The sequence below is a fragment of the Poecilia latipinna genome, unplaced genomic scaffold (assembly GCF_001443285.1).
Source record: "Poecilia latipinna isolate Pla-1442-1.1 unplaced genomic scaffold, P_latipinna-1.0 Scaffold805, whole genome shotgun sequence".
In the NCBI taxonomy this organism is placed as follows: Eukaryota; Metazoa; Chordata; class Actinopteri; order Cyprinodontiformes; family Poeciliidae; genus Poecilia; species Poecilia latipinna.
The window spans coordinates 195,941-216,034 of NW_015113421.1; the positions used below are offsets into that span (position 1 = coordinate 195,941).

The 20,094-nt window shown below is 39.9% G+C and overlaps 1 protein-coding gene across 8 annotated transcripts in view; it reads right to left on the reverse strand.

Moving 5' to 3' along the window:
• frmd4a (FERM domain containing 4A) overlaps positions 1-20,094 on the reverse strand; it is a 103,305-nt gene that overhangs the window by 44,862 nt on the left and 38,349 nt on the right. For 7 of the 8 annotated variants that reach the window (XM_015047049.1, XM_015047048.1, XM_015047047.1 and 4 more), the window contains exon 2: positions 4,896-4,961. In XM_015047049.1, coding sequence (XP_014902535.1) covers positions 4,896-4,961 — 66 coding nt within the window. Of the gene's footprint in view, positions 1-4,895; positions 4,962-7,567; positions 8,104-20,094 lie in introns of those variants that run through there. The other variant, XM_015047050.1, reaches the window with a different exon arrangement.

A 20,094-nucleotide genomic window follows, 5' to 3' on the forward strand; every position in this document is an offset into this window, starting at 1 on the left:
TCAAAACCCAAACCCCCACCCCCCAAAACACAAAAGAAAAAAATGTTTTAAAATTTTTGAAAAAAAAAAAAAAAAAAAAAAAAAAACATGATGGATATATCCTCTCTAAAAATAATGCATACAGATCAAAGAAATTCCATACAAATACATTAAAGTGCAGAAGAGCGAGGTATCAATAACCTCCTCCAATCCATTCACTGCACCACTAGGTTTAGTGTCAGAAGCTACTAAGAGCTATTCAGAGAGAAGGAGGTGATGTCATACAGCCCAAACACCCACACGAGCACGCACGCACACACACACACACACACACACTTAAACATCTGCACTGACCTAGATCCAATAAAGGAACGATGCCTACTGTTATTACTGTTAATCTTTGACACATAAAGGCTCTTCAGAGATAAGAATTAAAGAAGAGAGGTTAAGATGAAGATAACATACACATTCACTGTGCCTTATACATGCAATTATAAGAATAAAGCTTAACATAATGTAACACAACGATGGAAGATGATTACTGTATATTCGGTAAATATTATAAGGCTTTCAATAAGATGTAACCTAAAAGGTAGAAACTTGAAATTTTGCCTTTTCCAATTAGATTGCATAATGATACATTAAAATGCAATTTAAGTTACATTTAACTTTGTTTAGTTGGATGCCAAGAAGATATTCAGCATGATGAATGTAGTCTCATAAGGAATAGATGCTCATACCTGACAGATTACAATGACAAAGAAACTATTGTCATCGACTGCTGAAGGCACACAGGAAAACGAGGAAAGGTGAAAATTTTGAAATCGCAACTAATATAATTATTACAATTTACCTATAGTACCAGCATTGCATTACATGATTTTCTGATATTGTGCAGCTAACGTGGGCAGTTCCTCTGACACTGTGTATCTGAGTGAAACTAGCACTGCAAAAACACACAACAGCACCCTCTATCAAAACAAGTTCTACAATTTGTTCAATCTAACCACAAGCTAACAAGACCACACACAACGTATTCCGTCCAACATGTGAGTATTTATTACACAAAGATGAAGAAAAACCTCAAATCCTCAGATATTGACAAAATATGTCAAATCCGTCATGTTCATGGGAGGCATGCTTTCTTCTAACGACGACTCTACACACTGCATTTGAGATGTAGCCTGAAAAACGCTTTACTTAAGTTCAAGGGAGTTGATTCACAATGTTTGCCCTTCGTCTCTGTGCCCCAGGATCATAGCAAGTGTAGAGAATGACACTTAAATAGAAAGGTCCCAAAAATATCTTAAATAATGGCATTCAATTAAACTAAACTGAATTTGGGAAATTTTCTTTGGTGGAAACTTGGTGCTAGATGAACTTTGATATGAGAAGCAGTTTCCTTAATTGTCAAGAGAATTTTAGCATGATCCTCTGACACCAACTGATTGTCTACTGGAAGATAATTCATACTTGGAAGTAATTCACATACTTCTTAAAAGTAAAGTTATGAAGCAATGCTTTCATTTGTCGTTTTTCTTTTTCTAAGCAAAGAGGGAAATTAACAGCTATTTATTCTGAGCACTGACTGTGGGGTTTAAGTTTGGTATGTGAGACTCAACATAAATTGGTACTTCCCTCCAGATCTTGATTGGCACTATTATTTCTCCAAATAGCAGATCAACAAAATACTCTTTGAGAGGCTCAACACATTTCAAACGTTTATGGTTTGGAAGGAGGGTATCTTTACAGTATTAGCAGTAATACATGTTTTGGTTCAGTCTGAGACAACGAGGTGGTCTCTCATTACTGCACAACAGTAGACTGCCTTGGCAACAGCACCATTTAAACAACCCCAACCCTATGGTAGCCACCAGCAAGTAGGGAGGCAAAGCCACATTCGTAAACACACGAGTACACAGTTGGAAAAATGAAACAGAGAAGAAGAAAAACCCCCACTATACTGTTAAACATGAAGAATAAATAAGTAATGATGAAAAGAAGCACCAACAGCACTGCTGAGAGTTTTGTGGTGCTTTGTGTCTCCATATTGGTACAAATACCAAGCACACTGTGGATTCCCGTCCAAAGCACATGACAGCTAAATTGAGTTTGGGTTCCTCTCAAGGTGACAATATCAATCTTTTTCCACAAGCATGCTCTGAATTTGATTTGTGGCCTTGAATGTATCAGATGTTTAATGTAATGGTGAGAGATATCAACAGTGATATGGACAGTGAATGACAGGCAATACACACACAAACACAGACCCACGAACACAGAAGCCTTTTATCAGATGGAACATCTCCTTGCTAGCTTAGACAGCATTACCTCTAATAGACATTCAGCCTGTGCCTTCTCAGCATCACGGGTAATTAACAGTGTGAGAATTACAGGGCTCTGAGTGTGAGGAGGAGACACACTCAAGACTACCAACAGACAACGCACAAATGTAGTTTAGTTGCCTTGTTGGCAGCAAGTTGCTGCTCTGTCTGAGCAAACAGCCTTATATGCCCTTGGTGCCTTCAGAGCTGCTCAGATTTATGATTCAGTAACAGAAATTACTTATCAGTGGCATCCTTGGAGGAGTATTCATACCAGCTTGAAATTCTCCAAATATTGTTAAGTTGCATCTATTAACTTAAGTTATTATGTTGAGATAATTTCCCAATTTTTACATTCAAAATGTCTAAATATTGTGATATGTGTTGCTATTAATCCCCTTTTTGCTCTGATCCCTCTAAATAAAAATCTATAGCAACCCACTGCCTTCACAAGTAGCCTAGCTGTTAAAAACAGTCGACTTGTGTGCATAAATACATCTGTTCTGTGAAGGGAACATTTCTGAACAAATAACAGCAACCATTTGGAAGAGGGTGCTCTGGTTAGAGTAGACCAACATTAAACCTTTTGTCTTACATGCAAAGCGATGTAGCACAAAACTAACACTTCACATACAGGTGAGCACATAATCTCCACCGTAACAGATAGCAAGAGCAGCTATATGCTTTAGGGATTATTTTCTTCAGCAGAAGTGAAATAACTGGTCAGAGTTGATGGAAAGATGGATAGAGCTAAGGAGTGAGCAAAAGATTTGACACTGTGGTGGAGGTTCACATTCTTGCAGGGCAACTACTGTAAAGAGTGAACAACAGCTACAATGTAAGGGTTTAAATCAAAGCATATTCATGCATCGGAATGGCCCAGGCAAAATCCAGACTTATAAAATGATGTACACAGATACTACACACCTTGATAGAGCTTTAGCAATTTTGCATAGAAGAATGATTGACCTGTTAAAAACTCGTTACTTGTTCTGAGCTACTGAGAAATGACTGCTTGATTGAGGTGACTGTTGGAAGTTTTAAACAAGTGAATTTGATTTTACCCAATCGCGAACATTTGGCTGTGATGCATGTAAAGCACCAGCTCAGCCGTGAAGGACCATGGCCAACAAGGACTGGATGGGTTTGTTCATTTCCTCCAGTGCTATTGCCAAACTGCAACCATCGCAGGCGACAATTCAAAACAGCACAGAAAATCATCGGCATAATTCACATAATTCAACCTGGTCAGTCCACTGAGAAACTGAGCTCAATTGAAGAAATTCCAGACAGAGCATTGTAGGGAAATACAAATGAGTTGCATGAAAAGGCAATGACTATGACAGAATGGGCAAACATTCCAGTTTTTAGTGTAATGTGTACCAAAACATGGCATGTAAGGGAGCAGGACATTTGGTAAAGTGGATGACACTTCGTTCAGAGGAGAAACAAACTGCAGCTCTGAAGTAGTCAGTGAGGTTCTTGGTTTGTATAGATTGTCAACTGTTTTTAATGCTTCTAATGTAAAGTAAGAATATCGTTTCTAACCCCAGTTTTCTTAGTACATTAAAAAGCGAAGAGAAGAAAATTATTCTCTTTGGTCCAACTAACAGCGCGCCAAACTACAAAACATTCACCCAACAAAGAGACACAAAAGTAATAAAAAAAGGGATAACTGTTTTTTTTTTTTTAATCCATATTTCAGGCCTTTGTCTCATTCCTTCTTAATGCTAATTGTAGTTCCACGCTATTTTGTATACCCTGAAGGCAAACAAGACATTTTAATCCTTTAGATATCTGTAACAGGGCCTGCTTACATGCTACTTAAAAATTATGTTTGTAAGAAAGTGATAACTTCTAATCGTAAAGAGAATAAGAAGAGAACAGTATAAAAGATAGGTGGTATTTTCAGTGAGAGACTACAGAGAAAATCAGATGAGAATGACAAACTGTGGTAGTGGTATGGGACGGAGAGTGATGAGAGCTTAAGTCAGGAATATAAGAGGGAGAGCAGCAGAACAAACTACCAATTTAAAAGAGCGGATCAGTTCTGGCAGAGTAATCAAATCAGAAAGTCAGCAGACCTATCCTCAGCCCTGCCTTTCATTTTCTCCACTCTATTTCCATCCTTTCTCTCCATTCCTTAGCATTCATCTTACATTTGTTTTTCCAGAGAAATTATTTGATTTTTTTTAAGCCTTCCCACAGAAATCAGGTAACAGCCAGTCGACAGCGAGCCAAAGAACAGAACATACTTCAGTCTTTTCAGTCAGCAAGTAAGAAGAGAAAATGGAAGTGATTAGCAATCAACAAAAGACACAAATTTAACCTCAGGAAACGGAAGAAATGCAGGAACAGGACAGATGATAACTGAAGAATAACTCTCAAAGGATCGAATCTGTGTTGCAGTGTCCATCTTCTGCCAAGAACAGAGAGATCAGATGAGCAGGAGGAAAGTGCAGTGTCACCTACTGCTCACCAAATTTCCCTTAGTCAGCAATAGTCAAACCCCTTAAGACATCGAGAACTGCATCTCTATTGTGTTAAAATAAATGAGCATCTGTAAAACAGTAAAAAAGAAAAGGAACTCACCTGTACAAGGAGCTCCAGTTTCCTGTCGTCCAGTAAATGGACCTGACACCGCCTTCCCTCTGTCATCTGGGAAAGATAAAAAAAAAAAAAAAAAACACAAGTTTGCTTTTACTTTTGTTGCTTATAAACTATTTACTCATTTCAAAATTATATACTTTTCAAGACATTTAAGCGATCCAGACATTCAAGCACAAAATACTGATATCTTAAGTTAGCTCAGAAAATAACAGTGTGATAATTGGGATACTTTCCTTTTCTGGAGTCATCGGATTTGAGTTAGTTTCTAGAAACTAAATCAGTGAGAAAAATGTGCTGTATGGTACTTAATGGAGCAAAGAGATTTTCATATCAAGGCATATGTCCCACAACCTATCTGATTCTTATAACAGTCACAAAAGTGCATCAAAGTAAGTACTGTGGACTGATGAAATTACATACACATTACATTGTACGATTAAACTGTGATTCCAGCAAATCACTGGAATTAAAATGTGTAACATGACAAAAGAGATTTTGTCATGTCGCTGAATTAAAAATGTATTTTAGATCTACTTGTCCACATACTTCAGTGTATTAAACATCAACAGTCTCAACACCAAGCAGAACAACATGTTGCAACCTGGGGCACAAACTGAAAATGTTGTGTCCCAGTGAAGTTTTAACAAGGTTATCTGAACTACACACAATAAGCTAACAGAGACAGTATCCTACTCTCTGTCCTTCTCGCACATTTTTAACATTCCTCCGCGAGCAGGAAATCCATTACCCATCAGTACACTAGCAACCACAGTTAAAAAACTGTAGAGTTAAAGTATGTGATGCTGACAAAGCTCACAGGAGTGTTTGTCTGTGTTGCTGACATCAGGTTTGCTGAACTGCAGAGACAAAAATATATCTACTGTATATCTATGTGTGCCAAGTTCAAATGTAAACAGTGACACAGGTTGCAAAGAAGACACCACCGATTGTGGTAAACAACAATTTCCAGCAAATATCTTCAGCAGATAAAGCAAACTGCACAAAGCTGCTAGAAAGTTTTGCATTGTACACTGAAAGCCAAAGACTAAAACAAAAACAAAAAAATAATCTGTCCAGAATTTAAAATCAGCAACCACAGTTCAAATGAACCAACTCTCAAAGAAGTGTGAAGTGCATGCTGCTGCCTATGCGTATCTGTATCCTGCTGCTTCCAGCACATGTGGAGTTTCTCCACGATGTAACAGGAAGCGGGCACCCCAAGGACCACAAACAGCGTCCAGTTACTCCCACATTTCCTTCACATCTGGAAGATGGGGATGCAGTGGGGTGGAGGACAGTGCATGAGGAAAAAGTAAAAAAAAAAAACAACAACAACAAAGCTCAAGTAATTGATGAGAAGACCTTTCAAAACACAGATCAACACGACAAAAACACAAGTACAACTGCTTTGTAACTCCTCCCCAGGAGGGCACCTGGGGCATATATGTAATTTAGTAAGGGTGTGTCAAAAACACCACTACTGTAAGAGTTAAACCAAACTACATTTCTACTTTCTCACAGTTCATCTCTGCTTGCGTAATAGTGTCAGGCCTGGGAGTGAGATTTAGCAAAGAGACGACGGGGAAAAAAGTAGCGAGAGAAGTGCCATTTAGATGTCTTATTTCTCAGCCCAGTGTGAGCTGTCCTGAATGCTCTGAGCAAATGTCCACTGGGTCTACCTCCCCCTCACACACACACTGCTCCCATGTGGTTTGATGGCTTAGATTGGGTGCACCTGTGCACACAGTCAGTGACATGTACACCATTTTTGTTTTTACATTTTTGAACCTTGCTTCACTCTAATCTACCTGCAATGAAGGGCAATTCTGTTGGCGAAGCAGAAGTCATAATCAAATTAAAAAAGCATACAAAATCAGACTGAATATGAGTAGTTACTTGAAAAACGACTGAAAAGTGTAGTGTGTTAAACTGCAATGCAGACACACACACACACACACACACACACACACACACACACTGGCAATCAGCTCCAAGGACCTGGGAAAAGTGCAAACCTTAATGTCAAGGTAACAATTCTCTGCCCTGAGGCTTAAATTAGGGAGTCCAATCTACCAGAAACAGCCCCCCTACTGGTTTTACTTTAATAAAATGTCTTGTGGTATTGGACACATGGTCCTAATCTACTATCCACCACCAAACCAAATGCATTGAAGTCTTTATTAATACTCTGCTGTTACTAAACTACATTAGGCATATTTCTAATTATTGATCCCACAAAGCTATAAAAGATTACATTATTAGATTGACTTTTTAAAAAAAATTTTAGATTAACTGAACACTGATTATAGCATCTTAACTTTACTCACATCAAAATGTGCTGTGAATCCTGGTCGAAAACACATTGCAATGTCACTGTTGGGATTGTGACAAGCATGTAGAAGCTACATCACCTCATCCTGGTTCGTGGTACATTTCTCAGCCATTACTTGACAGAAATTAGTAAACACTCACCCTCAAAAGCAACATTTGACAACAAGAGCATAGACATGAAATACCGTTTAACGTACACATGTTCGAAGTGTTTCATAATTTCCCTGAAGCTGACACCAAAATAGCAGCTACACACGGACAGTAAACTGGGGATGCTGCTCGGAGACTATCTGCGACAGAAAGGAACGTTATTACCACATTACCTTGCTAATAAAAGCTTCCTGCGAGGTTCCAACAGAAACACTTGTACCAAAACAGACAGGGAAAAACCTGGAGTATTAATCCCAGAAAGAGACGAGTCGAGTTCCAGCCACAAAATCATCGAAAAACATCCGTTTTCCTGGCCGGCCTAGAGGAGGAGACACATCAGCATCCATGTTTGAGCCCATTAGTTAACGTTAGTTACAAGCTGGCTGTGTCCTATAGCAGTGCTGCCTCATGTATTCTTCCCCATTCCAACTTAAAAATATTTTAACTAGGCGCTAATTAAGCGCGGCAGAGGAGGCTGGCTTCTCTCTCATCCCTCCTTCGGAAAACAGAGCCTCACGCTGCTAGTTCCCTCCACCTCCTCCGGTCAGGCAGCCCCCGCTATACCGGCGGCGGCACCGCGCACCGGAGAACCGGGAGACCGTACCAACGGTCAAAGAGCTGCAGGGGCGCAGGGAAGGGGGAGCGTGGCTAGGAAAAAAAAAAAAAATGCGAGCGGTTGTCAGCGATGCTTCTGGTTGTCACCGGAGGTTGCTCCAAAAACACGGGAATAATGGAGGCAAGATGTGGGGGCGGGGAGAGGAGGAGATGAGGGGGAATTTTCTGCAGCGGCTCTCAGCCATGAGAAACTGCAGACCTTTCTGTGGAGTGTGTGCGTGTGTGTGTGTGTGTGTAGAGGTGTGTGCTCACACACCCAGACATCTGAGTCTGCAGAGGACCAAGTCTGTCTTTTACATGACTAAAATAACAACGAGCTTTAATTCCATAGTTTTTAGTATTGGAAAAAAAAAGAAAGAAAGAAAGAAAAATGTAGCCTCCTAAACTACACTGAATTTCATTTGTATTTTTGAAAGATATTGATTAAAAAGGACATCGGTAGTTGCCCGCAGTGAAGTTAGTTTCAAAAGTAACTAATTTCACTTCGGTGAAATTAGTTGTTGGATTAATGTCTCCGTTTAGATGAGGCTTAGCTTGGTAATTGCCTTCCTGCGCTATGCCGCTCTAAGGACAGTCTTTTGGCGGTCATGTGGATCCCCTCCTGTACAATTTGTACCGGGCCAATCAGCGAAGAGGACGAAGTTGCGAAAGATGACGTCAATTTTCTGCGCTGTCTGCCTGAAGTCAGCAATGGCAGTGGAAAAAGTGAACGGAGCCATGCAGTACCTCCGTTCCACGCTTCCAAATTTTGAATCAACATTAACAGCCATCTTGTTCAGATTGGCATTTCTCTCTTGGCAGGAGTAGAGAATGGTTGTTAACAACGCAGGCAATTTCCGGTAAGCTGCATAGTGTCCAACTGGCGCTTTACATACCTCACAGACAAACATGAGCGATTGGGTAAAATTTAAAACTTCAACAGAGTCCATGCCTCCAGGAACTTCAAGAAGCAATTGTTTCTCTATAGCTGAGAGTCTAGACCCTCTGTATGAAGCAAAGTTTAGTAAAGGGGAATGAGTTAGGGTACATACACACATTGCTAATTGCATATAATTAGTTGAAAATAATATTTTAAACATTTTTCTTAATCCCAATAGAAAATACAAAATGGGCTAAAATCCCTATGTGCAAAATGAGTATAATTGATTATATGAGGTACTAGATCAAATTTAGTCCTGACACTCCCCTGCATCTCCTTGGAAAATCAAAAAAATGTTAAAAAAAAAAAAACCTGAAAAAAACTGCAAAATAAAAGTTTAATTTACTGCCAAAAAGGAAACACACCTAAGACACTAACATCAGTGTCAACAGCAATATCATGTACAACTATGTGGTGAACCTAGCCTGGCATCTGACAGATAACGTATTAGCACTTGTGCCGTTCTCAGTAAAACGTTGTAATTTATCAGTAAAACCTTGTTTCCCATTTCAAAAACAGTCTCTGGATCAGAGTTGTTTATAATGCACACAGTCTGCATCTTCACTGGCTGAGAATTAAACCTCATTTTGTCCTGTCTACACCAAAACACAAATCCTGCTCTCAGGTTAGAGCTAAATACTGGCCTTCATCCCACTGCAGCCGTTAGTCTGAGATTTTTTTTTTCTTTTTTTTTTTTTTCTGTAGCCTAAATTGGGCACTTGTTTTCCCCTTACACAGCTGTGCAGGAGCCGTTGAAACCACAAGATGGTAAAATGCCAAAATACAACCAGTTTTATGGTATGACAAATAAATAGAAATGTGTAGGATAGAAGCAAGTTTAAGCCTGTAATACACAAGCTTGTCTGAATAACTCGAGAAGTCTTTTTCATATATGAAAATGACGTTGTCTTAGGAAAACAGTGCAAGGCCATATGTAAAGCATGCAGCATCAGAGACCAGTTTATTTGTTTGCCTTCTCAGACTCATTCGTTTGAGCCAAATAAAGTTGCAACATGTCTGAAATTTGGACTTAATCTTCACCAGAAATATTTCCTTCTCTGACGTTAAGCAATAAGACACAGTTAAATTTAATGTTCTTGGCATGCTGTCGCTGCCATAGAGCGTTCTGCAATCCCAAATTTCAGCTTAGTTTGCTAAATGTAGCAGGTCACATGAGAAATGAGGAGGAGTATCCTCCATCCTCCCCCCCCTTGATGGATTTTTCTGTTTCTGGATATTTTTGGCCTGCTCCAGACACCGGAAACTGGCCTGTCCAAGTTAAACATCTCCAGATGACTCTTTCTTTGGCTTTAGTATAAACACCGGGCTTCTCTTTTTCATTCACCAACTAAATACATATCTCCACTTTTATTGGTAGCTTCCTCGGTTTTATTTGACAAGGACCCAGTTGTTAAATGGAGAAAGATGGGGGGGAAATGAGGGAAAGGTTCTCTGTGGGGAAATGGGACAAGGCTTGTGAGGACAGGGGGAAAAGCCAAAGTGAGCTGATGGATTGTAGTTCCTGTTTGAGATGGATAAGAGTTGGAGTCTGAGTGAGAGGAGGCAAATTCAGCAACTACAACAAGGAGGAAAGACAGGCAGGAAGCATGGGTGGAAGGAACTGTAAAAAATGCTTCTGATTTTGAGAATCCAATCTTTTCAGTGTTTAACCCTCTATCCTTCTTATTCCCTGCCTGCCTTTTCCATGACCTGCAGGCAGTATTAGGGTGAATGACTAACAGTTGTGACTGACTTTTGTTATGGAGCCAGTGGACTTCTATTTTTGGCTAGACTGCGGTTGTAATGAGGTGCGGATCTGGTATATTTCAACAGAAGATTGTGTCCAGAGTGGAAAGATCTGAATGGTGAGCTGGTATTAACAATGGGAGCACATAGCAGTCGTGGTGGGTCAATACGGCTCATGATCTTTCCTCGAAAAGTTAACTTCTAATGGTGAAGCATAATATAAACACAACAGAACGGTTAATTGAGGCAGTATGAGGAATCCCTTGAACCCTGTCTGTGGGACGCTGCGGTAGGCAGCTGAGACTGACACACTTGTTTGCTCTCCGAGTTGCTCTGCCGTCAGTTGTCTGCTTTCCCTCCATATTTATGGAGGCCAAATAAACAATTTCGAGCTCCTCACACTCCGAGCGAGCACAGAGTCTGATACACACAGTCTCATGATGTAATTTATGACGAGATTTCCAGAGTTGAAGAGGCTTGTCAGTGCTATTAATGGTACAGCTCCCACAACCAGTGTGCTGCAGGTGAGATTAAAATAGAAGACACATAAAAGCACAAGACAATTCAATGGATCTAATAATAATAATTTAAAAAAAAAGAGGAGCTTGAAACCCTTGCCTTCTTTACGTTGCACTTCGGGTGGTGGCATAGTGCAAAGGAGCAGGGAGGGTCATGGAAAGGCAGCCAGGAATGTCTGGAGAAACGACTGACCGGGATAGATCTGTTTTGTTTGTTCAAGTGTGCACATTCATGCATGTGTATGTGTCTCTGCACTCCACCCTTCCTTACCCACGAGTGTCCTTTGGACAGAAATATGGTTCCAGTTAGGCCCCTTTTGAAAATCAGAAACATACTGGCTCTTCAAACAAACTGGAGATATTTCTGTATTCAGCTCTGCTTTGTTCTCATTTTACAACAAACCTCCATTCCCAGAGTTCGACCACAACCCCCCACAACAGCTTTTACATAGAATCACAACACTGAGTGAAACTGACAGATGGAGATGATTATTCCTTTTAAAATACTACCCAGACACTTTCACTGAGGATACTGCTGTAAAATGTTGAAGTCTCCAGCATGGTATATGAAGTCACCTTGTACGGTGGATTTTGTTTGATCCATATTTTTAAGCCATTTGAAACCAGAAGACCCTAAACTACCAGCTGAATTTTTGGGAAGTTTTGACCTGCTGATATGAAATATTAGCTAATTATAATTTTTCATTAAAAGCTATCACTTAGCGGTGTTCATGTTCTTCTCTGGCCACACTGCTGTGAATTGAGATCTTTATGATTTTATGAACTTTTAATCGCAGTTTCCATATAAATTACCTGCAAAATGCACTCCTCCATGTAGAAATTTTTATGAAGTTGGCAACTTTTCCTAATCCACCTTCTCCTTTGATTGACAGAGGTTGAAAACCCATTTTACTCCCCCAAAGCACAAAGTCTATGCATTGGTGGGATACAGCTAAGTCATAAGGTTTATTCATGCCATTTAATTAAGCTCTTAAATAGTGGCTCCTAATTAAGTGCTCACTGAATTGTGGTGTTTTTAGATTCTAGTTTACAATAACGATGTTGTCTGCGTAAAATACTTTTTTTTAGAACATCCTATTGCAATGACACTGCTATACCACATCCATAAAAAGTTTGTGCTTGTACCATGAGTGTTTTCATGTCTGCAGATGCTCAATTTTATTCTGTATCTGTTTCATAATCTTGTTTTGACGATGGTTTCTGTTGCTTTCACTAAGGTAAAGCAAATACTGGGTCACATAGATGTGCACAAACACTCATGCAGTGCCTGGATTTATTTTTAAAATAGAGAGAAAAAAAAATTCAAACAAGTCCACAGCATACGTCTCCTGAGATGATATCCAAGCCCATAAAAGCCTTTCATGAGCACAGCGTTATGACACAGCGCCACAGTGTGTCCATCTAAGTGAAAATCACTAGTTTGGTGCACACACAGACTCTGCAGCTTGTTGTAATTTTAAGGATCTGCACATGAGCACCACCCACGTCTCCTTCAATTTAATTATATTTTCATGAGAACACGTCGCGTTATGATGTTACTTTGTCTCTCCTGATCTTGTCTCTTCTCTACATAGGCATGCCTATCATAATATATCCTCCATCCTCTGTGGTTTTTTTTTATTAAATAGATCTGAGCAGACCTGGGAACCCGAGAGAGGGTACTGAAGTGATGCTGAGGTAGCAGGGGTGAACACACTCCAGACAGACTAATGAGGTGAGCACAGTGTTTTGTGACAAGCATGTACCAGTGATGTCATGTACTCTGGACTTTTATCTAAATGAAACACAGTCTTCAGTGATTATTGGGGCTGATCTGCACGGATGTAGACGGGCTGTTTGAGCCGTTCACAGGGGAAGGATCTCTTACCCCTACACCTCCTCTCTTCATCTATAATTCATACAGGGAGAAATCACTGTAGACCCCAGTGACCCGGTGTTCACTGATACCACCGGCAATGCATGCACAGAGACGGTGATGTAGACTGTCTTTGATTGTCACACATAAATCAGTAAAATGTCTATGCTTTTCTCTTAGGATAGACAAAAACCTGAAGCTTAGGACAATCTTCCTTCTTGACCTCTCCTTCACTGTAATGTTTTCTGTCTTAGCTTGTTTTCATACATCAACATAGACCTACTCCCACACTTGCACCCTCAAAGTTGGACACAAAGCCTGTGGCACAAACTCAAGGGCACTGACTTAAGTCGAGCAGTCAAGCTATGACAGCCTCCGTTTTCTACCCTTTGACTGAATAGAATACCAAACACTCTACTCATTTATCTTGTTGAATAATAAATACAACTGTCTGCATACTCCTATCTAAATTGTCTGTCACAGCTTTAATGCATTCCACTACCCAATTAAACATGTACCCTGGGGTCTAAACAGCAGAAAAGCACAGGCGAAAAATATCCTGGCATGCTTTGTTCTTGGCTGATTTTGTCATCATGTGTGATTAAATGTATATATGCATGTACGTGGGTGGTAATAATCAGATATTCACAGAGGAATATGCTAGTGCTCCGGAACTGACCCGATTTGATTTAACCTTACCGGTGACATGCAAGAAACCCCTCAAACATCTCACAGCTAAAAGTGAGGACTGTGTCAAGCTTTCCTTAGACTGACGTTAGTGACTGCTAGATGGTGAAAAATCATTGTAGACACTATCTAAATTGTCTGTCACAGTTTTAATGCATTCCACTACTTAATTGAAACAACAAAGAAGTTATTTCATCCAAAGGAGGTAATGTTGGCCTTTAAGGTGTAGGATGTGCTAAGTTCTTCATAGAATAAATATTTTTTCAAGTACATTGAGCAGTCAAAACTGCTCAATGTACTGACTTTGTACAGCCTTTTTAAACCTCAACTCTTGTAACATTTATATGCTTTCAAAGAGCCTTACTTTCGCTGGGTCACATAGAAATCACTGAATTTACAAACAACAGTACCTATCAGTCCATCCACACTGGGATGTTCAAATATGTACCGAGTGCCAGCCACTCCCCCGAAGGCAAACAAAAGTTGTCATGACAATGTTTCAGAAGGCCCAGCCAACTCTGCATGCACACTGTGCCAGAAATGTAGGACGCTTGCAGGAGGAGGCACTGTAACACAAAAAGTAGAAGTACCCAGAAAAGTATTCCCTCACAATATAATACAAAGAAGCTCATGACAGTAACACAATCCCAGGATAGCAAAGAGAATCTTGGTCTAGAATGTCGATAGAGACTTGAAATTACCTTTTTTTTAAAAAATAAATAAATAAATTAACCCCCTTCTGCTCATTCCACCTACTCCACACAAATGCATGTTTCAGCAATAAAACAAAGAGGGAAGAAATTCACAGGGGGAGTGTCTGAGGAGGGTAGAAGAGAACAAAAGAGAAAAAAAATGAAGATAAAGTAGGCAGACATATAGAAGGAACATCATAAATAATAGTAATATTAAAAAGCAGCTGGTGATGAGAAATCTGATGTGACAAAGTGAGCAGAGTGCAGACTGAGACTTTTCTTCTTCTTCCTCCAGCATCTATTTTGAAGTATTGACTAACAGTGGAGCCAAAAGGAACTGTTATCCCATCCACAGCGCTCTGCAGTCAAGATTTATCAATCTTTAGTGTTGGCTCGTTGCAGCTGAGCTCCATTTCTGCACGCCTGATTCCTCTGAGGTGGGGCAATGAAAAATGACCCGGCTCATCTGCAGGGAGAGCCTTTGGCAGCTGTGTGTGTTCTCTGTGCGAGTGTGGGCGCAATTTCTCCAGTCTAAGGGGAATCTCGTCACCAGTAAGGGTATTAAATATCTTCCATTTGGCCATTTGGCCTCGAGGAGAGCCAGAGTCTGAAGGTATAGGTAGAAAATGTCAGCTCAGTAAATAAAAACACACAATCCATCAATCACAGTTGCAGATGTGAAGGGGGTTGACTTTTTTTATATTCTTATGCATTTCAGGTTGTCATTTTTCAAACTGTTTATTTAAAGCTTAAAATTATGAATAAATGTTTAACTTACACAGGTTTTGACAAATGTGCACATGTACATATTGTGTTTTTCTGACCTATAGATGTAGATACCAAAATTTGCTGCCCAATCTTTCAAAGCCGACCAAACTTCTACTTGGCGAACACACATAGACCCAACATTGGAGGACATGATATCAAATGAAATAAAGGATCTGGGAGTCCCTCAGAGGGATTTCCTCAGATATTTACCAGATTCCCTTGGTAATCCTCTGGGATTACCATTCTACACTGAGTCCCTAACCTCTGAACTTAAAACATTGTAAGCTCTTACATCCCCACAAATAATGCCATAGTTAAATCTATCAGATCATTCAACAGGAGATGACCACCCTCAAGAAACCTCATATTATATTCACTTTGGCTAAGATTGAGACACGCTTAGAAGATTTAAACGGGTGCCTGCCAGATGTACCATCTAGGCTGCTCAATGTTAACCTGGTTTATAGTGAATCAAATAAATCATGTTAAAATGCGAACAGAATCAAACATGGTTTCTGGCTGCAGACTGCAAGAGCTTCAGTGCTCATTGCACAGGTCCGCCAAATTTGACACCAAATTTGACGTCATTGGTCATCCCTGTTTAAACAGCAGATTCAAAACAAACACGGCACACAAAAAGTCTGGTTCAGTAATACCTGAGCAAGGTTATACATGTTTATTTTAGTGGTTGAAAGTACGGGACTAGTTCAAGTCAAGCAGAGACAAATACGGAAATTTGGATGCTCTGTAAAGTCTGGTTGTATACCACTCCAGCGAAAGGACAGTGCAGTATGTGTAGACTGCACTCATTGTGTAAATGTAATTTCTTGGTTTTCTACTTATAAATGATACTCAAAAACTTCTTACACATAGTCATAATAGAGTATTCTTATGTAAAAATTTTGAAAAAATTTGTAGAGAGAAAGTAAACTTAGAGAATGAGAAGTCTGATTCTGGTTGCACACCATGGATTTAAGTGCACAAGCATGCAATTAATCAAACGAGTTGCCATCTCATCAAGCAATCTGACAAACTGTCACATTGCCAGAGAAATTAAAGTCTGTGATGACTAAGAAGCTTACAGTACGAAGCCACTATGTTGACTCAGTGAGCTATTTATACTGAAGGGCTGCTGCTGCTTTAATATTTAAAATGCTGAGATGCTGTAAATCGGCAGGCTATTCATAAAACAAGTTCATATCAACAAAATATGTATGAAAGATTAATGTTTGATCACAATTTATGATTTATTGAGTGGCCTGTAAAAAGTAAAGCGCACGATTTAGCTTTTGAGGAATCTCCACAGGAGACATTTTCTTTACCCTGTTTTCAGATGCCAGTAAACCTTGGCTTCAATTTCACACACGATCTCTCACAATTACACTCACACACTAAACATGTGATAAATCTGGGAATGGACCAGTGGAAATATTTTTCAGACAAACTATGCAAATAGAGCCGTATCCCCGGGGGGACAATGTAAACGGCTTTAACCATCAGCTGGGCTTCAGGCATGTATGTGTGTCTGTATGTGCAAGGATATCAAACACAAACATGCCTCAAGGTAGTTGCCAACAAATTAGAAAATTGCAGATAAAATAAACAAAGCAGAGGGAAATGGCCTCCCTTTTGAAAAGTTCCCACTGCTGGTTCTGGGAAAAAATTTTCTCACATTCAGATCATGACTCTGGCAGGGCGAGTAAAGACTGCTGGGAGACGGCAGTAACGATCAAAATGCCTCAGTAGGAAGTCACAAGTTCAGTGTCATTCTTCGTCCAACAGTTACTTGGATGGGAAGCATGGAAAAAAAAAAAAAACAGGAAAGCTGGGAATTAACACAGATTCCCCCATTCTGGGTATATACTTACCTCTCACTGGGGCATTTACTGGCCATTGCTTCAGTGGAATATGAGAACAAAGGAATGATAAAGTGAACATGAGAGGCAGATGGACTACATAAAAATAACTGAGTAAAGGTTGCTGACAACCACCCAACATTAAAGAAATCCACTTGCTTAGAGAAAAACCCACCGTGGTTTGACTGAGAGCCCAGAGCTCGCCAGACCACAAAACAAAGGACTTAATTGAACAACTACAAGTGAGCTGAGACCATGACAGAAGAAAAATTGAGCAACTCAGATGCTTAGTGTCTGTTTGTCTCTGGTTTGCATCAATGGGATTTGGAATATGATTTATGACAGAGCTGTTCTCAAAGGAAACCAGACCAGATGAGTTCAGTGGGAGTTAACTGGCCTGCTTTTCAATGTGCACGTCATGCAGGCCAGCCTACAAGCAAGCGGCAGGGAATAATGAATATGCATGATCAGTGGGACATGATTTGAGACTTTAAATATGTATAAAACTTTCCACTGGGGTACCGTTGCTAGGAAACAGATAGGCTCAAAGTTTGTTGTTTGGCCTCTAGGAGAACCAGCTTCCTGCCAGCTCTTCTTATTAGTAATTGTTGTGACAGGAAATAAATGAGTGTAAGTAGGATGTTTATCTTGTTGAGTTTTTTTTTTAAAAAGGGGATGACGAACCCTCTAGAGCTTGTTCACGTCACTTCAATTTATTAAGAACAAAATAATGCAGATGTTGGTCATGTAAGCTGGAAGATAACATGTTGAGGTACGGCACCTTACAAAGGTATTCACACTTTTTCATCTATTTAAGTACATTCACAAACTTCATGTTTTATGTTTTAGACCAACACAAAGTAGTACATAACTGTCAAATGGAAAAAAAATCCCACATGGTTTTTCATGTTTTGCTTAGAATCAGTTGCAGCTGCAAGTCTTTCACCAGTTTGAATTGATTTGCAAATCTTCTTTGCAAAATAGCTCCAGCTCTGCCAGACTGGAGGAGCATTTGTTGCCATTAATTGTCTAGTCTTAGCACAAGTTATGTTGAGGTCTGACATTTGACTGGACCAGTCTATTGATCTAAACCAGTTGTCTGCATGTTGCTAAAAATTGCAGCTTGTACAAGGTGTTCCTGAAAGATTGTTCATTATTTATCTCCATTTATCTTCATAGCACCTTGTTCAACTTCTTTGTCTGTGTATCAGCATAAAAGGTCCAAAATGTTTAACCAAAAAAAACAAAACAAAAAAAAAAGCTTTGTATCCTTCTTCCATTTTAAAATGATGCCCTACGTTGTGTTGCTCTGTCTCAAAAATTGAATAGAGGTTGGAGCATGCAACCTGACAAAAATGTATTAACGTATATGAATACTTTTGCCAGACACTGTAAATATGATCCTTGCAAGTCAAAGGAAGCCCAACCACCTGTGTTTGTTATAGTTCTTGCACTTGCTGCTTGCAGGATATCCTTCCTTTGGGACTGTGGGTTGTGGGGGGTGCGTTGCAAGGAGAAGGGGAGGGAGCGAGACAAAGGACAGATACAATGAACACAGCTGAGATCAGTGTGAGTCTAAACAACACGAGAAATGACAAATAAGTACCTAGAGACATTGTCTAGCACAGCACAGCAAAGCACCGTCCTGGCACGCCTGCTGGTCCTAACCCTCTTTACAGGGTCACAACACAAGAGGAAAATGTGTGACTGGAGGCTGTTGAGTCAATATTACTCAGTCTGATGTATGAAAGTGTAAACACACGGCTGAGCTCTCAAAAGGGAAATAAGTGCATGTCTGTGCGAACAAATAACATTTTACAAATGGTACAAATCTGCTGGTTGGTGTAGCACTGCAGCTTCATCACACGGGATGCTGCTTCACACAAAGATGCAAAGCACTGCAGGTGTAACGCACACCCTTAGGTGTAGTAAAATATCTTGACCAGGGACATGGACTGGGCTACTTGGATGCCGGAGATGGATTTATCTGGCAGTCTGGACTAAAAAAGTGAAAGAATTTAGGAAGGAAAAACAGAAAGTTTGTTGTTGGGAGGAATTACGACAAATATGGAAAGACTTTGATCACTTCAAAGGAACAAGAGAAGAAGACAGAGAGTGAAAATTGACAAAGTTAAACTCCTCTCAGTTTATGTCAGTCTGTCTCTCCTGTGTGTCTTGATTTTGTAAGGCTGTGTTTCTCATTAACTGTTATATAGAAGGCAGGAGGATCTCCATCCTGTTTCCTGACGCATTGACCCCCTCCTTTTCCACCTATGCAACTCTCTTCACTATTAATCGCTCCACCTTGGAATATATCTCTCTGTATTAAAGGCGGGTAACTTGTCAAAACGCTTCAGTGGAATTACTCCAAAAAGAGCAGCTGGGAGCCGATTTACCGATTGGCCGTGTCTCTAAAGTAGGAGGGGGTGTTAACTAAGGATGATGTTTAAAATAATTGCAGCTTCCTCTGATTGTGTTCTCCTCCCTCAGGACGCTTAGTCTAAGGAGCTACATCGGACCACATTTAAACGCAAAAGTCAAAACAACAACTCAGCTACTCCTCTCTCGAGAGCAAAGAAGAATGCATAGGAAAAAAGCAGGAAAGCACACATGGTGGGGGTGCGTGTGTGAGTGTGTTTATCTTAGAGTGCATGTACAGTTGAAACCAGATATGTACAAACACTGTGCACAGAATCAATTTTTTCCCTCACTGTTTGACATTAAATTAGGTTCAACTTCATTTTTTTTTTTTTTTTTTTTTTGTTAACATGTCCTGTACTAACGTGGACTGAAAGGTCAGTCAGCAAGGAAGACAAAGACCTTCAAAGACATGTCCAGTGGTCTGATAGAACTAAAATTAAAATATTTGGATGAAATGACAATTGGAAGATTTGGAAGTGTAAGGGATAAGCTCCCTAGCCTGAGGACGTCAAACCAACTGTGAAATATAGGGGTGACAGAATCCTGTTGTGTGGATGCTTTGCTACAGGAGGGTCTGGCACAATTAACAAAGCAGATGGTAT